The sequence below is a fragment of the Struthio camelus genome, chromosome 2 (genome assembly GCF_040807025.1).
Source record: "Struthio camelus isolate bStrCam1 chromosome 2, bStrCam1.hap1, whole genome shotgun sequence".
NCBI lineage: Eukaryota > Metazoa > Chordata > Aves > Struthioniformes > Struthionidae > Struthio > Struthio camelus.
The window spans coordinates 5,954,148-5,976,904 of record NC_090943.1 but is presented as its reverse complement, the minus strand read 5'-3'; the positions used below and the strand labels follow the sequence as shown (position 1 = coordinate 5,976,904).

Sequence of the window (22,757 nt, the reverse complement as noted above, 5' to 3'; positions counted from 1 at the left end):
ACATACGGGCAAGAAGCTTTATTAACTGCTCCAATTTAAGGATGATATTCTTCAGAATCCGTGCGTGGACAAAGATTTCTTTTTTCACCAACACAGCTACTACTTGTGCTGCGTGAATTCTTTTTCATGTTATAAATACATATTTAGAAAATATAACATGGAAACAAATCTTTTTTCATTGGTAAATGTGTGGATGAAAAACCATGAGCACTGTCATGCCACAGTAATCTTTGACTTTCATTGGGAAACTAGTAGGCTTGTCATCAGAAAAAAGAAGGAACAGAAGCAGGACTATGAAGACGTGAGGACCTTACATGCAAGGAACCTGGATTCCTCTGACTGCATGGAGACAGCCTGTTCCCTTTTTATCTCATCCCACCGCAGCGCTGCTTTCTCAAAGGCAGCAGCTGGGAGAGGAACAAGCTTACCTGCAATACATATACACGCCTGCTGGCTACTCCTATGGTTTCTCTCCCCTTTCAGTTTTGGTTTAGGAAACAACGTGCAAACATTAATCTAACCTTATCTAACATGACTGACACCTTCAGGTTTTTCTTGGGGAAAATCCCCTACTAGGGCAGGCCAAGCCTTTTACAAGCTGCGCCTTTTTGAAGTTGATCTGATCCCACTTTCAAAGCAGAACACTGTTTGCACACTTGAAGATCAGAAGTGAATTTTTCCACCTCAAAAGCTTCATTTATGTTGCCTTCAACCTTGAAAACACTTTTGCTGCCTGACAATCTAACAGGTCAAGAAAACTGTTCAGAAGCGGAAGTTGCTGCAAGCTGTGAGAGTGCTAAACGTTTAGTCTGATGTAGGCATTTAGTGCAAGGATGACGTTCTCGAGGCTGAAAGGATTTGTACACATCATATCAACCCACTTCTTTTGCCATCTGAGCTTTTTGATTCTAGAGCAATTTCCACCTGTAAAGAGTAGCAACACTTCTATGCCAAAAACAATGTTGCTCAGTATTGTATTTTATTTCTCTCACTAAGCTGAGAAAAACTTGAGAAACATCTGCAGGAGTCGCTATTACCAAGTTTTCATTATAGCTAATGGTGAATAGTCAGGGATCTTTAATGACTTCAAAGAAGAATCGTATTAGCTTTAAAGATAATTAAGATTGTTAAGAGTACCGAGTTGTAGCTAACAGCAGCTCGCATTTACTACATAGTACTCTGCAAAGTACTGCAGACTTCCCACAAAACTCGGCAGAAAAATAACGAGTAGTATCTTAGCATTCAAGACCCAGCTTGGTCTTCAATTCCAGTAAGATATAAATTGTATACAGGTTCAAGCTTTTAAACTAGACACTGTTTGAGATTTATGCATTCCAGCCAGGTCTATTAGCTGATCAGCTTAACAGCCTTTCCAGGGAAACGACCGCTTCACTGCCTCACTTTAATGGAAATAGTATATTCCCTGACAACCAACAAAACAAAACAAAAACAACAAAACAAACCCAGCAAGCCAAACAGCAAGAGAAGCAGACTTCTGTATGAAGCCTAACAGCAGGTCAACACAAGCCTTTCAAAAATTTACTATATAAAACCACCACAGTCCTTCTCCCCTCCAGGTCCATGTTTCCCACACAAATAAGCAGCAGAATTAAGTCCTTTGCATTCCAAAGATGTTCTCCAGCATAAGGGCAGCACATTCATTTGTGTGAAATCATCCCTTCAATTCAGACTTTTGCTTGTGCACAGCACAGTTAACAGTTTCTCCCAACAGCTGTGCACAGGAGTACTCTAATAGATTATAAACTATTTCAACTTAAAACATATACAGCTGCCAAAAGAAGCTAACTCCTGTTGTGAAGCAGGCAGTTCACAAACTTCCTTCTAGAAAAGAGTTAAAAGTAAGAAATTGGCTAAATGTAGGTAGAGATAAGTGAAAACATATCCCAGTGCTAAATTTCAACTTCCATAGGGATTCTGAAGACTATTTTCAGCACCGCTCCTGCAACACTGGGATTTACATTGATCAAAATAAAGGATACTGCAACTTGATCATTTAAGCAGGTGCATGCACACTCGCTTTACGTTTCCGTCCACTCTTTCATTCAAAAGAATAAAAAAAAGTGCTCAGGTTGCTATGGTTCTACTGCGATTTCTCTACCCTGTTCCTCTCTAGGCAGGAGTTGCACCATTTCCACTCTCTGAAGAACCTAACTTGAAGCTGGAATATTTCCTGATTAGCAGCTCTCTCCATCAATAATCAAATGAAAGCTCACGTTAAAGTTTCAAGTTTTTAAGTGAAGCATCGTTAATACGGACGACTTCTCATTCAGCAGAAAATATACTGTATCTCACTATTTCACACGTATGCAAAGAACAACGGAAGCAGACAACTAGATTTTACACGTGCACGATGAAATTGCAGCAAGCCTCCTATTTGGACTGAAGACTTCAACTTGAGAAGTTTGTGGAAGTTGGCACCCTTTTCAGGATCGCTCGGGAATTCTCTCAGCACTTGAAGCGGTTACTTTTGCAATGAACCATATAAAAATAAACGCTTGGTTCAAGCATGACCAAATTTCGTTCTGTATCTGTTAAGATGATTTTCTCCTGATACGTATATTACATGTAATTCAAAGAGCCTATTCCTCATGCATGTCTCAGTGTAGCAAAGCATCAAGACTTTCTGCCTTAATTGGTTTTAATCACATGGCTAAGAGTGTGTCAGAGCAAACCTCTACGCTTCAGTGCTCGTGACAAATAGTCCTGCAACGCTGGCAAAAAGGATCGCTAATTTTGGCATTTTCCAAATACAATGTCGGTTTTGCATCTTTGTTCCTACCACTTGCCATATATGCTGTGCATTTCTGTCTTTATTTAGATGATTATGTCCTAATAAATTCTTGCCTCTGTTTGACAGTGAGAAGCACTCTGATATTCTGATGGTAAATGTCACAGAATTGCCTATTAACAAGAATTGCTTGACAACGCTTGGATGCCCTGCTGCGAAGCAGGCATCAGATGACACATGCAGAGAGGCATGGGCATATTTAAAGTTACCTACTCACCGAGAACCATATGTCATGAATGTTAAGATAAAATAAATTTACTATTTTAGCAGAGTGCTGGGGATATAGTTAAGCAGAATTACAGTACATACCCAAAGCTCTTCTTGAAACTTTAGTAAAAATAATCTTCTTGAAACATTAGTATTCCTACCACTGCCCAAATCTAACAGAACGTTGCTTTAACATCACAAATATTGTCCTAGAAAAGCATCTAATTTCATGCTTTGAGATGTTCGTATTTGAGAGAACTGTACTGATTTGTAGCCGATAGCTTCAAAATGTTTCGTTTCAGCTTTTATTTCACTAACACCTATATTCACTCTTATTTAAAATTTTACTCTAGTTTACAGTACAGTCAGGACATCTCTCTTTCAAGTTCAAATGCCTGCCAATATAGCAGCTACAGTGATCAGTTGGAATTTGGCAGGTTAAGTAAAAGCAAAAGTAATTTAGAAATTGATATTTTCATAGATTTGAAGTTTGTTATCCACGGACGTGCATATACACAAACTATGTATGTGCATATACATTTTTTTTTAAACATACATATTCATTTTTAGACCTAAAGATCTGAGAGCTACTGAGACTTCAAGCCCTCACTACTCCTAATACTCCTACACTAATAATATCAGAGAGAGGGCACTGATTCAGTACTTCCACATTAAAAGTAACAGTACGGAATAATGAATAATTTTTAGCAGTTCTTAGATCCCAGAAAAAGTGGTGAGGGAGGGAAGCTATCTGCATAATTAGAGTAAGCTCCTGAAACTATTTTGCTGCAGCACTAACAGGATTCTTACAGAAGGCCTTGTAGTGTCAGGCTACAAGAAAGGGAAGGTGAAAACATGTTTCGGGGAGCACTCAGGTCTTTGCAGCTAACAAATATCTCCAGAAAGAGGGCTATGTCAGTAACTCCACACGCCAGCTCTGCTACTTCCTAGAGAACTCTGCAGTTAATGAAATATAAATGGCAAAGGAGCTCTGAAAGAAAAAGTATTTGCTGCCTTTAAAAAGCTCAAGTCTCCAATCACACTGAAAAAAGGAGAAAATGATCAACTTTTTGACCCAAAATGGTAAGATCTCACTAAATTAACAATTTCAGTTCAACACAGCTTTTTTTATTCAGTTTTGAAAAATAATTCAGATGCCAAGCTACATTCCACGTTTAATCCAGGTAAGATAAGCAGAAACACTAAGGCCCATAAAACCACAGCTGATAGTGATAGCACCGTCTTGAACGAGTGCAGTAATGCAGCTGTAGTCCATGTATTTTTCATTTCCCTAAAATAAGTCGTCTCAAGACAAATTTACTTTCCAACTCCTTTTTCTTGAATTGAGATATGTGGAAACAGAAGGAGAAAAGTTTTTTTTTTTTTTTTTTTTGCAGCTCTGTCCCGGATAGTGCTGATGAGACACCTTTTGTCTCTATTTAAATAAGTAACTTCAACTTGCAGACTACTTCACACATTTTCAAAGTGATAAAAATTCAGAAACAAATTCAACTGAGACAAAAGATGAGAATGGTATAAAACTCAAACTCTTCATTAAGTTCCTGTATATCACCTGTAGTTCAGTTCTTCTCTGAATATACAACTTTGCAGACAGAATAATATCCTGTAACATGCAACAGAAAGTAGACCTGTTAGACTGCAGCATAAGATGAATCAAAGCAAAAGCTATGAAAATTATTAAAAGAAAAAGGGATAAAAATACATACACTTGGTATAGGCATGACCTGCATCTGGTCACCCTGGGGAAAAAGAAAAAAAAAATTACTGTAAGGGTAATGGCTTTCAAAGGGTAGAACAAAGGTTTGAAGCAATAAAATGTAGCATTCAAACATTTCAAACCAAAAATTCAAAGTATTCAAGAAACCAGGGTAAAAAAATAAAAATAAAAACAGGATTTTGCATTTTAGTTGCTAAAATGATTGGTTAGTATATTGGTATTTTGATTTTAACTGGTAAAACCCATGCTATGATTGATAAGAGATAAGAAAGTATCTGTATTTATGGTAACTTTTTTCAGCTTTAAGTTATAGGATCTGCTAATGGATATATTTGTCTTTTCCAACTGCAGCAACAAGAAGCTCCACCAGACCTCGGTAGCAGGGTAAAAACCTACTTCTTGAAGTTAACTTCCCTTGAGACAATTGCTTCAGAAAAGACTACGTTTTCATTTATGCAACAGCAGAAAGCCCGAGAGAGATACAAAGACAATAAACTGATCCAACTACTTTCTTCAGCCAGAAGGCCGCAACAGTATCAGCGCTCTTCCCACATTCTTACTTCGGTATGGTACTTGGAAACACTGGAAGAGTCAAGAGGACAGTCAGGACCTTGCCCAACGTGACCCTTCCTTCTCATCCTGGGTGGGATCTGATATATTGAGGAAAAAGTTACTTCTACTGGAAGCTTCCAAACGCAGCAAGGCTGATCACTGGGTCGCCAGCTCCATAGGTAAAAGACTTGTGGGTGCGGGAATTGCATTTTCTAACCATACATCTCTCAAAAACAAGTCTTTTCTTTTTGGTGCACAATGCACGTAAAAGAAAGCTGATCCTTCTAACCCAGATGTTGCTTAGGTGGAAATTATTTTATTCTTTTTAATTGCTTTGAAAACACAGGTTGTGGTTACCAGTAAACCGATTATCAGTTGAAGGCACTGTTTTTAAGATGAGAACTCCTCCAGCTGATAAGGTCCCGTGCTCACTTCTTTTGGAATCTAACAGTGTTGACAAATAATGGACAACAAAAATAACTTAGTTAAAGTGCTTAGATAATTTTTCATTACCACAATAGCAGATGCTTTTACTGAAATTTGACCAAAAATGAAAGAAGTTGATGAAGAAGTGAAAGAACAGAAACTACCATGAACTATTAAAATATTTACTTTATATTACATTTACTTTAGCACAAAGGTACCAAAGGTACCAAAAAAAATCCTCAAGTTAATGGCAAAAAAAAAAAAAACTTCCAAGAAACAAAAATCAAAAACCAAAAAACCACAGCACGTTAACATCCACTTAGTGGAACATCATCTGAAATTCCTGTGTGCCAAAGAAACAAATTTGACTAGGTGCCAGTTGTTATCCTTGTTCTCAAGGATATGGTTACACAGGCGGAGTAGCAGATTGTGAACCTATTGCCTCCCACCCCGCCTTTTTCTTTAAGTCATTTTTGGCATTTACTGGTAGAAAAAATAAAATACAACAGGAGCTTCTTTTCTGTCAACAGATGAAAACAGTATATCCATAATTACGGTACAAGATTATCTTAACTGCAGAATGCAAATATAGCTATGTACCACATCACATTACCCTGCAAACATTGCCAGTTGAAGTTTACAGGAAAACTTGCTTTCTATTTTGGCAATCTTTTGCCACAAGAGCTGTACTCAACAGTATTATTGACTTCCATGAGAATGCAGAATCTAAGTTGACTCTAAGAGCAGTATCACTGTTTGCTTTACTCATCTTGCAGAAATTTCTAAATAAAAAAAAACTTACTGAGGAAAACAAGTGAATTTCCTCAGTGGAACCCTAAAGGCCATATGCAAAAAAATCAAAACGGCAATGACCACAACTGGGAAAAAAAGCAGAAAGATAAATCCACAAGTATACTGGTAAAATGCATGTGTCCATGAGCAGACAAATGTTTGTTTTTTTTTTTTTTTTTTAGGGAAGGAAAAAAAAAAAAGCAGCAAGCCTGCTATGGGAAACTCTGTTTTAAAAAGTGCCCTGCCTTATTTCCTGATGCCTTGGAACAGGAAGGGAAATAGGTCATAATAATACATTTTGAAATAAATGACAGATGACTGCATTTGTTGAAGTCTTTCCATGAGCTCCAGGGGCTGCTAATAGGACAAAGCTGCTCTCGGCCAAAATTTCCCCACTGTATCACTGAGATATCCAGGAATAGATTTTTCTAGCCATTGAAATCAGTTTTTTCATGGCATCATAAACACATTAAAAAAAAAATCTAACCTTTTCCCTTAGCTACCCAATTTTAGGTTGAGGTACAAAACATTTTCAGTGCTGCATACATACATTAGTACTGCCCATGGTAGCATACAAGATTAGTAAGTGTCAAGCGAGAAACTATATTTTGCTTGAGAACAGTCTGCATTCAAAGATAAGGGGCCCAGGTGCCACTAACTTCGAGTTGCCCACCTACAAAGTGGATTTATGCAACAACTAGGTTGTTTCATTTAATGGAATAACCTATTTAGAGAAGATGATCAAAAGAACAGATTTACTATATTTGTTTCTTTAATATGAGTTCATATTATACTACGATAGGTTCTTAAAGATATATATATATATAAAATATATATTTCATATATATTTCACTATTTAACTCCATTGATTAGATTATTGAGTTTTGTCTCTTATTATAGAGGACTTTGGGGGTGAGGGAGGAAGAGGCAAAGAAAGAGGTCAGAATGAGCAGGCAAAGACAGAGGAAGAACCAATCTTCCTATGCAGAGGGTTATTTGTTTTTTAAATAGATCTGCCATACCATCCTACCGATGCTGACCAACGGAACCAAACACTAGGGATTTCTTGCTCTACTCAGTGAGGGTTAAGCAGGAGAAACAGTGCCGTTATTTATATTCATCTCACTTGTTCTGCTTTACAGCAGGGGGTGAGACTGGGTGCCACATCTGTTCTGAAAGCACGTCATTAGTCATCGCCTCATCAAAGAGTCCAGGCTCACATTGCAATTCCAGGTCTCCTAGAGGAAGGAGATACTAACGTAGAGCTCAAGACTGTCCTCCCTTGAACCCCTGCTCTTCTCCACCTGATGAACCCTATTCACATGGGATAGGGAAGATCATTTCCCCAGCAGTTTCAAGTTGTTATTAATAGAGTTCCCTGGAATATACAGTGTTAGAGACAATAGGTTAGATGACAACAGGTCAACAAAACAGTTTTCCAGCATCACCTTGGAAATGGCACCACCCTGGAGCAAAAAAAAAAAAAAAAAACGAAACAAAAAAAATAGGGAGGAGGAGACCTAACTTTTGCAGTTGCTAGGGTAGGTGAGGTAGAAATCCAAGGACTCAGCCTTTCTGGCTTCATTCATCTCACAGGGAAAGGAGTGGGGGCAGCTGCTGGCCCCACAATCACCCATCTTCTTTCTGTTGAGGATGGATCAAGACCTTCTCCCCTAATCCAACAAACATAAAACCCTTTTCTGCATTCATCCTTCATCTTGTTGAAGCCACAAGCTATCTGCCTGATTTGTATCTAATCATGAATCAAAAACATAAGTGATTCTGGTGGAACTGGGTTGTAAGTGAAATGGACTTAAGGGCTTGCCAGAGCTCCCTCACTCACCAGTACTAAAAGTGATGGGAAGAAAGAATCTGCTCGCATCTAGCTTTTCCTCATTTTATTTTCTCTCTCCACTAAGCCTGCAGATGAAATCAGTATCTGCAAACACTTCAAGACTCAGTTAACAAACTCACCCCAGAATAAAACTTAACCCAGAGATATACCCAAGAACCACACAAATTGAGCCTAACTGCTAAATTAAAGAACAGGAATTAAGATTTGAATTTATTCATAGGAAAATAAAAACACTCCCCTTCTCCTAACACTCCTTCCCCAAAAAGCTCGTTGGAAGGTCTTGGTGAGCTGCCTGCTGCTGAGAAAGCAGGAAAAAATTAGCAAGAATTTCAGAAGGCTGAACACTGTGTACTCCCCATGGCACGTCTGAATCTGCATCCAAGCTGCAGACAGGCTGATATACCCACCGTAATAGATACTACATCTCAGAATGTATCTTTGTGCTGGATTAAAAAGCTGTAGCGTTTTAAGGGAGGGAAAAAAAAGGAAAAAAAAAAACAAAACACAAGCATACAATAGTTTCAGTAAATACAAGTTACTACTGAAAAATGTTGTATTGAAATTCTGGAGGCAGAATGGACTGTTCAATATCAGTACTGCAGTCACACTTGGACCAACAGCTCCTCAGTGAGTAGACGTTCTGAAAAATGAACTTCATACTTGGAAGAATTTTCTCCTCCCGCACTGGAATAAAAGTCAGTGCTGTAAAACTCTGCTTATTCAAAATCATCTTCAGTTTGGTGTTTCTTCCAATCCTATGAAAAAGTGACACGGCACTTAGCTAGTCAAGTATCATTTGGCAAAAGAAAAAAAAAAAAAACTAACAGTGAAAAAAAATCACATAGAATTACTCTGGAAAAAAAAATTAGAAATGTTTGTGTTTTAAATTGGTTAATAAAATACTCTTCTTTGCTTTCCCTCCCTCATAACAGGTTAACATTGAAAGAATTGAGACTCCTAATAAGGGCAGAGTAAGCTCGTTGTATCAATTTTAAGAATACGCCAGAACCAACATAGAAACTGAGTGTTTGCTCTATGAAATCAGTAGAAGCTTTCCCAGTTTCTCTTCTTTCTGTAAAGGAGTCTCTATGTCTACCTCTCATATCACAATTCCACAGAAGAGTGAAGACAGAAGGAAAGCACACCCAAACCATTTTATAATACCCTTCCTAATAGCAACAATTTAACATTATTGTGCAATTTCCTTTTTCCACTTTTGAAGGAAAAGGTCACAACACATGAGCAGATCAGGCCAAAGTCAGAGGTCATCTGTGATGTGTTATTAAAATAAGACATCAACGCAAGAGTGACAGCAGATAAAAGTAGAGCAACCATTCGAACAGTGCTCAACAGAATTTGAAGTATTCCAGACTGGTGGGCAGATCAGCGCAACAAGAGCTTTACTGAACAACAGAAGAGTTTAAGCAGCGTGTTGCAAAGCTCGCTCTCCTGTTCTACAAGAAGTCACCTCGTCTTTCCTGACTATTTAATTTCACCAGTTAGAACTGAAACACAGTAAATAAAAACAGCATACAAAGCTTATTAGCTTTCAATACTGTCTTTAAAATAAGTGTTATAGACTTATTTGCACTCATTTAAGAATTACCTGAAAGCTTAGCCATACTTGACTTCTTCTACAAAGAACTGTACACATCTGAGCGTTTCCTTCTTCATTCTACTTGTATTTTGGAAAATGCACTCTTTAATAACTCTTGTAAAGATACTTGGTAAACTTTTCTGCTAAAGTTGTGCTTTGGTAATTCTGTGAATTCTGTGATTTTTATCTTGGGCTTTTGTACAAGTATTTCCCAACTTCAAAACTGCTCACTAAGGGAGTCCAGCATGAGGATGAATGCTTATGTAAACATACACGCAATCATTGCCTCAAGGTATAAAATATATTCAGAAAGTTACTGTGTTTTACAAAATGCACTGTGAAAACTTCTTATTCTAGACCATTCTAACTCCTGTTTTCTATAAAAAGATAACTCTTCTCTTTTCCCTAGGTTTTTCATTCAAATACATTCTCATTTTCTCTCATTTGCAATTTTGCTGTTAATATGACCTCTGCCTCTTTTCCATTCCCTAGCATAATGGAAGGGAAATGTTATTAGTTCCCCGTTCCTTTTCTTTTTCATGGGAACATGTGCATACATGCTACTCACTACTCAGCTTTCCCTTCAGCAGATCAAGGCTAGATAGCAAAAGAAATCTAAAAATTCAAGTACAATTCCTCCTCTCGACACTAATTTTTCAGTGCGCTCGACCTCTGCAACGGGGTCTACTGTCAGCATGAACTGTCGCAGCTCAGCCTTTTCTTGCTCTCATACTGTTGATGTTTGCCACTTTAACTTGCTTTCCTTTCCTCTGCTCCCCCCAAACAGCTCCTCTGCTGTTTCTCCTAAGCTTTTCAGAGTTCAAACATGAACAGAGAATTTGAAACAAATTAAAATGTAGTGGACAAGACAAGTAAGAAATCAGCTGCATCAAAAAAGAAAAATGAAAAATTACAGTGTGAAGAGTAGAAGGGTGAAGAGAGAAGCTCCTTTATTTCTATCATTATTCCCCATCATGGATACACCTACACTTGCAATTCCTTAAAGCCCTGGGAGAGGGGAAGCTAATTGAAGCATTACAATTAGCGCTAATGGAGTTCTGAAAAACAATGCAACGTGGAGAAGATGGTATTTCCTATGCCTGCTGTATTGAACTGCAAGCCTTCAGGAACACAGGGCCAACCCACTCCGTTAATAGATTTTTTAAATATATATATATATATATATATGTACGTGTGTATACACACACACACACATTTAAAAATTGTATGTGTGATGTAATTGGTATGACTTATTCATAAAAACTAGAACTTCATGGAAGTAAAACACTGCTCTCATGCGCAATGCTCTGAAGTACTAAGAGTTGATTTAAACTACTTTGGCGTACTTTCAACACCTTCAAACCTAAAACTAGGCAAACAAAACTATTAATAACCTGGTAAAATGACCAAAAGCTGATATCTCCAGAGAAAACACGCATTCGTACAGGTGAAGCAGTTTAAAAAAACCAAACAAATAAAAAAAACCCACCAAAGCAATGGTGGTTCTCCACCATTTTGAAAGGGCTTTGTATCACTGAAAACTCTTTCAACTCATATTCAAGGCAGTTCCATTGTACTCCCATAACAGCCACTTTAACCTTCCTGTATTTGAGAAAGAGAACTAAAGCTAGGAGGGGTAAGTCAGGATCTAAAATTATTATATTCTCATTATATTATGAGAATTCTATATTTTGGGATGCCTTATTCAGGATTTAAATATTGTTTGCGTATAAAACGCACAGTGCCAATCACTGTCATGGAAAAGTTGGTTTTAAACTGCAGTTGAATAGATACTATTAGCAATTCACCACCGCAACGTTCAGTTTTTCAGTATCTCACAGAACATGTTCATCATGAGGGAAACCTGTTGAGAAAAACCTTTAGAAGCACAGAGTTAATTAATCCTTGGTTAGAAAAGGTCTGTACAACAGCAAAATACGATAAAAGCCTGACCTTCTGAAGTCCTCCATTCTCCTCCACCAAAGGAGGAAGAGCACTGGTGCTATTGGTAGATGGTGGTTCGACATTGTAGTCACGAAAGCAGCAGAATAAGGTGCTAAAGATACTTCGACTCCTCTGCTTCTTCAAGCTGATATTACATTGGGACACTAGGAAAAAAAAATGAACAAAACAGCAGAGAAATCAACTCATGTAACACAGACCTAGTTTTCTAGACATACGATTGAATCTAACATGCATGGTTATTACTTCAGAAGCCCTTCTTCAATCTTAAGACAATCTCACAGTAATTTTCAATCCTACTGAGACCTCTTCTTCTATTTTAACACCCTGTTTGCTCAAACTTACATGAAGATGCTAATATGTTACTAACCAACCTGGATCTCTGGATAATCAAAGCTCTTGCCATACCGTTCTAAGACACTACTTTGAGAGGTCTTCTAGAAATATCCAAATTACATACTATAAACTACATGAACTAACCTGCTGCTAAAATACATCTTGGACCGAAGGAGCAAACAGGACAGATCTAAAACAGAAGAAACTCCGCAGATGCCTGCGGATGCCTGGCCATATTTTCTAGCAAAATATGTCACTGTGCGTGGAACATTTAAACTTCTGCTACAGTGAGAAAGAGATCTGAGATGTTTCCGCGTTTTTCTGTTGCTCCCTGTTTGACAGGGTTGCTGAAGGGCAAAGTCAGCACAACACAGACAGTACTGTGAGTGGCAACATTTGTCGATGGATCAAGTTTTAAAAGGATACTGCTAAATGAAAAGGAAGGCTGCTGCTCTCATCCAACTTGCTTATTGGTCTAACAGTATAAAATCAGGTTAAAAAAAAAATCACATACAGATGAACGAAAGCAAGTGTAGCATCTTTAAGCAATTGCAAAACTGCAGACAGAAGAAACAGCTTGCAGAAAAGAAGTGCACAAAAGACAATCCCCTGAGTTTCAATCTCCCAATAGATCTTTAACATGTATTACAATAAAAAGCAATCAGAAAAGCATTTTCCAGTAGAACAAACAACATTTTAGATCACCAAATATTTTAACAGGCTCTCGTTAGAGGCATCTGTTTACTACTTTTGACTGCACCAGTCGATCGATTCAGCGCTCTCTGCAGCTACGAACAGGTAGGTGGACTGTTTTGATCACATGCCTTTCACGCAGACGTATTTCTTTGATGCTTATCTATAGCACTGCAATATACAGCACTGAACGTTATCGTTACTAAACTGCTAACATCACATGGTAACACAAGGAAAGATAACTACGTCAAACGTGCCCCGCCACAACTATTGCTGCGGATACGATGCAAAACCAGCCTAAACACCACGCTCTCCCTTCCAGGGCTACGCAGCTCCCCCTTGCTACACTGCCTTAAGTTAGTCACGACCACCTTACCCTCTCCTTCCAGCAGGGAAGTACCTTAGCATGTAAGGATTCATTGCTTCAGAGTCTACAAATGATTTCATTTCAAACATACGCAAACAAGCCCAAACAAGTCACTATTTCGTTCTTATTTCACAGCTACGCAGCAGTGCACCTACAGCTGGCTTAAGAGATGCAGAAAGCAGACACCAGTTCAGCCTTCTCTATAAACAGAACGTAAAGGTACATATTCCAGCAGTAGCAGCCTACCAGAAGCTGCTTAATTCTGTCCAATTTACTCCTGTTAATCGTGCTGGGACAAATGGGGGCAGAGGAGGAAAATTGCTCACCGTTATCATTTTAATTTCATATTCTAAGTCCTCTAACACGTATAAGACTTCTGAAGTCAGTATGTGAACAAAAATGCATTCATAGTAGAAAAATGTAAAAAGGCTGATTAAACTGAGAAAAAAAGATGCTACGACAGTTGTGCCTCCAAGCAGATTGGCAGTGACCTATGCACCAGAGAGGTTTTTCTTACGTTCTGGATTAGAAGAAAGAGAAAAACAAAACACCTCCTTGACCCCAAAGTTAGAGGGTAAATGAAATTCTTAACAAGTCCCATTGCAAAGGCACATCAGTAAAATCAGTACGCTAACTCCTCATCTTTCCTCCTCTCTCAGATTATAAGGGAACCGCCATATATGTTTATTTTCCTCTCGATATTACAAGGGATCGAGTGCAATAAAAGCAACCGGTAACCTACCTAAATACAAAAAGAAAATTTCAGTGGGAGAATGGAGTTTTGCATGAAGTGAAACAAACCTGCCTGGGAAGATTTAGGAATACCATCACTGTCTGAAGTCAAAAAGTGCGCAGATACATGCGCATGCTTTGATAAGAAAGCACTGCGATACAGATCTTGAATGAATTTGCCAGGACTCCCTGAAAACAGAAACAAATCTTCCGATTTTGAAGAGTCAGCACATCAGCTAGATTTCAACATTTTCTCCTCTCAGAACTCTTGCAATGTGTCTAACAGGTCTAACAGTAATATTCTGTTCTCCATATACCTTATCTGTCTCTATTTACTAAAAAATGTTTCCCTTTACAGGGGTGGCAGAAGGCTCCAGTTCAGTTATTTATTGGCACTGGCAGGGAACACTGCTAGTATCAGAAAATAAGTAATTTACAGATTTTTGTCATTTAAAAAATGAGATTGTGCTTAGGTAACAAAATTAAGTTAGAACTGTCCATAGATATTGTGTATGTATGCATGTATTTGAAAAGGAAGTATTTCATCACATTTAAAACATTTGTAAACTGACAGTATTTTCAACTGAAAATATTTTTCAACTAAACTCAATACTGTATTTTAAAGCTGAATAGAAAAAAAACACATGCAAATTTCGAACCATCGGTGATATATTACAGGTACAATATACGTCCTACAGTGAAAGGCTCATTCTCAAAATACCACATTCTGTTTGTGTCAAATTTGCAGAAAAACATGTTTAGAACTTCCCAAAGGGCATCTATGGAGCTGTGACTGATTGTTTCAAAACAGCACTTGAGAAAATTTGCATCACAAGCAGGAAGAACAACTTTGTTGCAATACCATCAAGGCAACGAAAGCGAAACACTGAAATTAAAATGGGAACTACAATCCATGCATCCTGTTATCCACAGCTACTGTTGCAGAAGCCTTCCTAATCGTTTATTTTTTGTTTGCACCTTTCTTCTCTGTATCAATACATTTAAATTTGTGGGTGATGCATCGATCTCAGTTTCACAGCAATAATTTGGATTATCCACACTCTTGAGCTCTTTCCAGCCACTCACTTTTACTTAATTATCTGCTTCTCTGATCTTTCAGTTCAACCTCTATTTAAAAATGTGGCAGCAAATAATTTGAATGCTTAAAGCAGAAATGCTCTTACACAGCATTCTTCATACACCACTTTTTTCTGGACTTCATAAGGTAAAGGAATGCAAGATGAAACATTATTCTGAAAACAATTTTTATGCATAAAGTAGTCCTCCTGAAGCCAAACTGCATTTCATAATGAAGTCTGGTTTATAGTCTAGGGCTGGGACTGAAGCAGGTCTTCAGTGCAGGATCCACTTCTGTGAAGTGCAATAAAAAGTCAACCTTAAGCAAGAGAAACTAATTACCAAGTGTTTGCAGAAGAAGGTGGCTGAATGCCTCTGAGCTTAGCCTTGAGTTTACTGAACACAAACACGATGTAAGGCCAAAACTTCACTAAACCACATCATGCTAGTCCTCAAACCTCACATGCTAAGGATCAGTCCACGGACAGTCTGGATGTAACTTGTGCAATACGAAGAAATTACAGGATGGAGTCCCAGGTTTGCAAGAGGAATTCTGCCCAGCAATCACTAAAGCATTTAAATGAGAAGACTGAAGCTCTGACTGAAAGCAGTGGTGCTGCATCTGCTCCTATGGCTATGGCTTTATAAACATATATGCTGCCAAGAGACTCGAGTTCTTCATCTCTAGGATACTTTAGGTCTGTTAACATCTTGCTGCTCTCAGAGCTTCTACCTGGAGCAAAAAATCTCAAGACGAAAGCTACTGCTTTGTCAAAGCCATTTAAGAATACTTTTCTTAATGAAATTATACATTTTTACTTTTTGCTACCTTTTGGGTTTTTGGGGGGTTTAAGGTTGAACATTTGAAAACATAAGATTTACTGAAATACAGACAACACCCTAAAAGGATATGTTTACTATTATCAAAAACAGCCCCCACAAAATTTGCTAATTCAAAATACATGCTTTGAACTAACATTGCTGGTGTCAGGCATAAAAAAACCCTACACATTGAGGTGACAAAACGGAACTAGCTTGAAATTAAGAACCATTAAAAAAAATTGTGCCCCTTTTTTTCCAGACTTCCCAAAGACTCGCTTCATAGTCATTAGCTTTTTCCACTGAAAAAATGCAATGAACTCTAAAAATAAGCTAAAATTTCATGAAATGTCTTCAGTGCAGGAGTTATCAAAACAACCCACTGTAACAGAGCCCACAGAAGTTAATAATACCTGAGGAGCTTATGGCAATTTTAGAAAGTGCAACATTTGTTTTAGGAAGAATTTTCCTTAATGCTGTTTCTGAATCATGTTTTTCATCTTGGTAATTTTGCAATTCATAATACAATCATGTTTCAAATGGGTGTTTCCACTTAGATGTTACTTTAAAGATATCTATTTTTACAATATGCTGTAGAAGCTCTACTGTGACTTAGTACATTTTAATTTCCCATGCAATAAGGAACAGAAGTGCTCAAATGGCTTTATATGACATACAGTATAACGTATACAGGAACTGCATGTATAGAAAAAGATTTGCACCGTATCTCGTTTTAAGAAACCATGACAGTGTCATGCATCACATATAATAGTTTTTGCTTTCTTAGTTATACTGGATGAAATGAAAATACTGTGCAACTTGCTTGATTTGCATAATTTTGCTGACAGTATAAGGGTAACAGCTATAACTCTGAAGACGTGAAGAAGCACTAACATTCAATCAGTACCATATATGCAGATATTCTGGATGCTCGCTAATTTTAAAGAGAAAAGATGAACTGCAGAGGCCAAACACTGGCATTCTTTAAAAGCCTATAGGTAAGATCAATCAGTAAAGAAAATAAAGTTGCATGCTGAATTTTCTAAATTGCAAGTTTAAACAGTAACCAATATATTGAATTTACAGAACATACTTTTCGTCATCTTTTGGGAGTTATAACCTTGATTTCTGCAAGTGATTTCCTATAGCATCTGCTGAAATACTATACTCATTACCACTATCACCACTAAACGCTGAAGACAATTTTAAGTGACCTTTCACAACTTTAAATATTGCGTAGTCATACCAAAAAAAGCCAAAAGTAACTTCAAAATATGACAGCGTGTTATCAGCAAAAACGGAGAAGACAGTAATCAAAAGATAACTACAGAAAACTGGAAGAATAAAACAATGCGAGACGAGAGCAATGCATCCCTAGAACACTAGTCCTTGCACTAAGTAACTGCGGTTTAGGCACGTCCTTAGCTAAAGACAGCAACTTTGTATGTAACAGTCCTCAACAGATTTTTTTCCATGAATTTCTCCTACGACTTCTTCAACGTGCATCAACCCTCAGTGCTGGAAGTATCCTGTGGCAAGAAATTCCACAGCTCAGCCAACAACTTAGTTATCAAGTAACTCCGATCCACCTTCTTACCTATCTTTGTACCTTCTCTAATCCCTCTTTTTGAGCAGAAGAGGGACTAGAACTGCACACAAAAGCCAGGACAAAAGGACAGAGCACCACAAATTTATATAGCAACACAACGCTTTGTTCTCTTACTTTTCTCATAATTCCTCACGTTTTATTTGCATTTTTGCTAGAACTGAGTATTGAATTGATGTGATTTTCAGAGAAGATCCTATTAGAACATCAAGGCGTCTTTATTAATGGCTATTTCAGAGATATTACTGCAAATAAGTTAGGAATTCTTGTCTCTTCCCATGCAGACAATTTCACATGCATCTACACACTTAATTTCACCTGCTGTTTTAGAGGCTAGTCACTCAAAATCGTAAAGTCCTCCAGCAACTCTTCACAGCTCGTTTCAATACTACATATATACACACGTATGTGCACGCATGCATACACAAACACGCACCCTTCCCTCACAAACTTTAACTCATTTCCTTATTCCCTTTCCAAACAGTGTAAGCAGATCAGCAGACTGCACAGATTCCTGTGTAACTTTACCGGTGACCACCCATTGAGGAAAAAAATAATCACATACTACCACTTCTTATATCCTCCTTTTTTATTTAAAAAAAAGAAAAAAAAAAGAAAAAAAGAGTTCTTTACCCACAAGAACCTCATCCCCCACAGATCTCACGGCAGCCTAGAAAAATCTTCAGTGAGACACTTTGACAAAAGTAGCTGAATTTCGAAAAGATTAACCAGATCTCGCATTAATTCAAATTCAATCAACAACCTAAATTGTCAAATATGCAATCCTCCTTTCTTGAGGAAAATTAAGATATATTGCCACTCTTTTGAGGTGCCAGGGAAACAGAACTGTATGTGGCCTCTGCTTTGCAGAGTGGGTTGGAAGCGGAAGCACAGCTCTTTCTGCCAGAAGAGAAGTCACTCTGGTGCAGAGCTTCTGCGGCTTGAAAATGCAATGTTTTGTCTAGAATTTCTAGATCTTCCACTGCACTGCTTTTGATGAAGAAAAACCTCACTGCTACTAACCTGTGTGCTATACCCTGCTTGCGGTAAAGTTAATAGCACCGGAAATTTCTTGAACCGCCCGCGTGATTTTGGAAGTCACAGATGGTCCACAGAACTGTGCTTAGCAAGGTCTTTTGGCAAGTTCTGACAAAACCTGGGAAGGGGGTTCACGGAGAGATAAAGGCAAGCTTTAAAATAAGTTACTGCAGTCATGCAAGTTTAATCAGAAGCTATGTATCCATACTGGGTAATTATACAAAGTGAAGGAGAAGAAAAATCTGCAATGGGCAAACTTCAAACTACCAATTGCTGTACCAGCCTGCCTACAGAGGCAAGGGACAGCGTCGTCTTAAACTTCCTGTGACTCAGACTATCCTTTAAATGCAGAAAGCTTACACTTTCCTTCTCTGAACAACGTAGTTCCAAAAGCAGCACAAGCTGTGGGCTAAATAAAAACAAACTTTTCCGTCATGCACTATATTCTACAAAGTTTAGTCCCAGGCTTCTCTAATCAAATTTTACTGTCACGGTGTGAAACACAGCCAATTCATGCTTTGACAGTTGAAGTCAGAACACAATTAAATATAAAAATAGATCGTTGTGCAGCAGTCGCACGAGAAACCTCTCCCTGCTACAGGAAGCCACTATGGGCAGGCTGGAGAACTACTAATCGAGTCCATCCCTCTGCAGCATATGAGGGATTTAATTACTGCTGAGTTTTTCCTAATGAAATGAATGCAATAGCCAGTCCTCCTGAATAGCCTGAATAATTTAATCTGGTAATGAAGAGCTTTTCACTGTGTTTAGAGATGAACTTGCTAAATGCAATAAAACAAACGTCTATGCACCACGAGCTTTCCATTTATAAGCTTGTATGAACTTTCCACATAAAATGGAAAGATTTAAACAAGAAAAAAAGCATTAAACAAAGCCTTCCTTCGAAATGAAATTGCTTCTAAATTGAGAAATCATACATCTCTAATAACATCTAAAGTAATCTGCTAAAGAGGCTTTACCTGACATTACAAGAAAAAATAAACTGTACGTCCTACAGGACTTCACCTAGAAGCAGTAACCTTGGCAGAAAACTGTCACTTCACATACAAATTCTGTTTTTGTGAGGTACTGACCAGGACTGAAATTATTTTATAATACTTGATGTCAAATCAGCACAGGATGCCCTAGTTACTTTGGTTTTAAAATGTCACTTACAGTTTACGGCTCAAAGATTTAATTTTCCCATGTGAGCTTTGCAGAAAACATAGCAGTAACAGCAAACAGTTTCACATACCTGAAACAACTGCCCACAAGTGTTTAACCTTCACATAGGTAAAACTCAAGCAAAGCGCTCTGTTTACTTCCAGTACGACATACTCCACAATAACTTCAATTTCAGCTAAAGTTGGCAACTCCTTTCCACCTCAAATGAAATTAAACTTAAGGTTTGGGTTTTTCAGTTGAAGACATTTCTTTGAAGGGAGGTATCACAGACTAGTAGAAGAAAAAAAGTCTTCCCCAAACATTGCTCTACCCCCCCCCCCCCCAAAAAAAAAAAAAAAAAAAGCCAACTTATAACTGGTGGATTTGTCTTGATCATTTTACTCTTATCTGCTCTGAATGGCACTAGACCTATGGCTAGGGGCAAGAAAGGCCAGCTTAAATACCTAAGACTTGTGAGGAGATGGTGGAATAACCACCAAATCACTTATTTTTTAAGATAATCTCTTCTCTATCCTGCTGTAATCCATTTAAGATAGGTCACTGACTTTTTTTTTTCCCCCCCCCCAAATCTGAGTGCAATATGCTTTATGAACCTTTAGGAATTTTAAAAAGAAGTAAAGGTTACTGTTTTTATTAACCTATTCCACGCCAGTTTGGAAAACAGGCTCAAAAGCTGCACCTGCACACTGAGCTGGAACGGTTACACAGGAACTGCTTATCTCCCTCCGAGAAGAAGGAGCTGTTACCTAGCTGATATGCCAATCAGCACACGCAAGTTTGCTTTCCAGCCGTATGGAATTCCTGTAAATACAAACTTTCATGCAGTACCTAGGAACAAAAGGAGAAAACTCATCAGGACAAATGTTAATTCAAGACAGCTAAAGCTATATGAAGAATAACAGTCGTCTTCTACCTAATCAAACAATGCTTTGGAAGCATTTTTGTGCTGGGGCGGCTTAAAGGAAAAAAAGATATCTTTTGCCCTACATAAATTACAAATTACATTCCTCAAATCTGGATGGGTTAAACACTTGTCATCGTTGTTTGACGCTCATGTTCTCAGGAATAAAAGTACAAAAAAATCTGAAGTCACTTTTTGAATACGTGATTGAGAACCTGACACCATTTTCTCCATGCAATGCTCTGACACATCATGAGGTACAGCTAATAAACACTTAAAACAGCAACTGTACATACAAGTCTCTTAACGGACAAGGAGGGATGAGAAACTATGAAAAGGCTCAAAACTTCTGACAAACTCCAATCCGAAACAATAAAACAGTTTGACACACTTCAGTCTGTATACCAAAGTTAGGTTGGAAATACACGTGTGTGTATATGTGTATTCATATATATCATCTACATATATACAAACACATATAACCATCATATAATGAGCGTTAGCTTCTCATATAAGCCATCACTTAAAGAAAAACACCCATGTTGTCTTGCAGTGTTGTAGCATTCAAAAGCATTAACAGGCTCATTACTCTCTAACACTACATTAAAAGGAATGTATCCATCAAAGTCCAACTCTTCTTACTTGCAGGCTTTATGAACACAGACCCACTGCTTCAGGGGCATCAACGCTTGATATTGAAGAGCTAAAAAAAGTTTCAACAACCTACTTAACCTGTTGAACCACGCTCTGAGTGAAGTACCTTCAAGTTCATTATTTAGGCTGACACTAAACAGCACAGTGTGTGGCTGGCTCCTTTACTACTCCCAGGGCAACTTGTTAACTACAGGTTAACAGGACTACACTCAGACCACTTCCAGTTTCAAAGAGAAGCACATGTAAAAACCTGTATCTCCAAAGGACTGAAATCTGGACCTTGTGATCCAGGAAGGAGCTAACACCGAACACCTATACATACATCTGTATGTATTGCTTGTCACAGGAACAGCCAGGAATAGAAGGTGGCTAAGTTAGGCGACATCCCGTTCTAGCAGTGTTCCAGTACTCCGTCAGGAAGATACGTAAGGGAGCTGCTGCGCCTTTGCTTCCTATGTAAATAGCTTTATAATGCTGAAATAGGAGAGCTGAATATGCCCAGTCTTTCCTCTGTAGCTGCTCCTGTAGCAGTTAGTACATTAGCTTGCGCTGATACCCATCTTCCTTGCCAGTGCGTTGTGTCCTGAAAAACAGTGTCAAGCAACGAGGGCCCATAACTACGCTCCCTGAACTTAAAGGTTAACCTGTGTAAGCCTGCTTCCCTTTCACATGTGATTAAGCAGCCACTGGCACAACAGGAATATACAAAACATGAAAAAAGATCTTATGTGTACACATACCTATACACACACATTTCACAGTACAACCTTTCCCCAGAATTACCCTTTTTTTCAGAAGAGCCCCTGCTGCTTCATACCGTTCCAGAGGAGCCTGTGCTTATAGATTCTCAAAACATATATGCTTGGGGAGGAGGGGAGAAAAAATTGAAGCTGCTCTTCCATTTGTACAACCAACTGGAAGTCTGAAATAGTAACAGTTACCACATGCACAAATAACTGAAAATACAGTTTCCTTTTTAGAAAAAAAAAAAGGGGGGGGAGGGGAAGGGAAAATCCTGTCATCTCACTTTCGCGCTACTTGTAGTGCTGGAGTTTAGGGTCCCCTGGCAGAAGTGACGGAACTCAAACTGTCTTTTGCTCTCACAAAAGCAAATATTTCACTTTTGAGTACGATTCATGCAATGCAAAGCTGATACTGATACAACATAAAATAAGGATAATGAATAATGCAAAAATAACTAGTGACAAAAATTACTACCATTCTTAACTGGAAGGAAAACGAAGCTATCCATGAACTACACAGGAAATATTATGAAGGCATACTATAAAATACACACAAATTTTTGCACTGCTATCATCAAGTCATCTCCCTGCAGGGATAATGCTTCAGTAACAGTTGAACATTTTGTCTCAGTCATAGTAATGTATAAATAGCGTAGAAGCAGAATACA

The 22,757-nt window shown here is 38.1% G+C and overlaps 1 protein-coding gene across 3 annotated transcripts in view; it reads right to left on the bottom strand.

Moving 5' to 3' along the window:
• Positions 1 to 22,757, bottom strand: part of CTDSPL (CTD small phosphatase like) — an 85,090-nt gene that overhangs the window by 23,004 nt on the left and 39,329 nt on the right. The window contains exons 2-4 of one of the 3 annotated variants that reach the window (XM_009669179.2): positions 11,930 to 12,084; positions 4,744 to 4,776; positions 4,590 to 4,640 (exon numbers count right to left, since the gene is read on the bottom strand). In XM_009669179.2, the coding sequence (XP_009667474.1) occupies positions 4,590 to 4,640; positions 4,744 to 4,776; positions 11,930 to 12,084 (239 nt within the window). The remainder of the gene's footprint in view (positions 1 to 4,589; positions 4,641 to 4,743; positions 4,777 to 11,929; positions 12,085 to 22,757) is intronic. The other 2 variants (XM_009669180.2, XM_009669181.2) reach the window with 2 other exon arrangements.